This window comes from Sphaeroforma arctica (assembly GCF_001186125.1).
Source record: "Sphaeroforma arctica JP610 unplaced genomic scaffold supercont1.10538, whole genome shotgun sequence".
Lineage (NCBI taxonomy): Eukaryota > Ichthyosporea > Ichthyophonida > Sphaeroforma > Sphaeroforma arctica.
This window is the reverse complement of record NW_014030020.1, coordinates 1-928: the sequence shown is the minus strand read 5'-3', so window position 1 is coordinate 928 and position 928 is coordinate 1. Positions and strand designations below refer to the sequence as shown.

Here is a 928-nt window from a genome sequence, read left to right as displayed (position 1 = left end):
TATATATATACTATAATATAATAATAATAATAATATATATATATATATATATATATATATATATATAATATATCGTTAAAGACCTATCACTAGCACTTCTACTACGTAAACCAGTTAATCCCGCACATATATAAACATCCATGTACACACAATCTGAAAATACATTGGCAGCACTAGTTTTGCACACATCTCCACAACATGCCTCATCTTCCTCCTCTTCTTCGTCTATGATCTCCTTGTTATCCAGAACCTTCTCGAACGCTTGCTCAGGGAAGTTATAGATATCTCCGTAGGTGCCCTTGTTCAGACGTGCCAGTAACTCCTTCTCTATACTCTTCTCGATATTGGCCGCCGTGAGTGCCTTGGCTTCTTTCCGCTTCTCGCGTTTCTCTACCTTTGTGTTTAGTGGGATTATTTTCTTCCTGGGAGTGCGCAATGTGTACAGATAACACAAGGCTTAGAATAGTGCGCGTATTCCACTAATGAAAGCGCGGACATGGATGGGGGCAACCCCGCCCAGAAACTATAGAACTACGTGTATAGCAACACACCCACCGTGCAAACGAAATGCAGATTCGCCTATCTGTGCATATCAAAAAAAACTTACGTCGTCTTCAGCTTGAGCTTTCGCATCCTGACGAGGTACTGGTAGATCTTTGTATATCGTTGTTTACATTTGTGGACGTTGAAGTTGGGCCAGTAGATTAATTTGTCGTCAATCTGTATAATTGGAATGCGTGACACGCATCATGGTGTTGGTTACGACGGGAATCGTGTTGGTGATATATATTCGATTCATGATACAATACTACATAAATCCTAGCCATGTCCGACGTAAGAGACTCAGTATGAAATACCAGAGTAACCTCTTGCGACACCAGGCAATGAGAATCCTTCATAGAACTCGTACAATCGATAGGAAATCTAT

The 928-nt window shown here is 40.4% G+C and overlaps 1 protein-coding gene across 1 annotated transcript; it reads right to left on the bottom strand.

Annotated features, from left to right (window-relative positions):
- Positions 1-187: 187 nt before the first annotated feature.
- SARC_17373 (hypothetical protein) lies at positions 188-422 on the bottom strand (the record flags this gene model as incomplete). The annotated part of the gene is made up of 1 exon (XM_014288532.1): positions 188-422. A coding segment is annotated over one exon (235 nt), but the record flags the coding sequence as incomplete, so codon positions are not given.
- Positions 423-928: the final 506 nt, after the last annotated feature.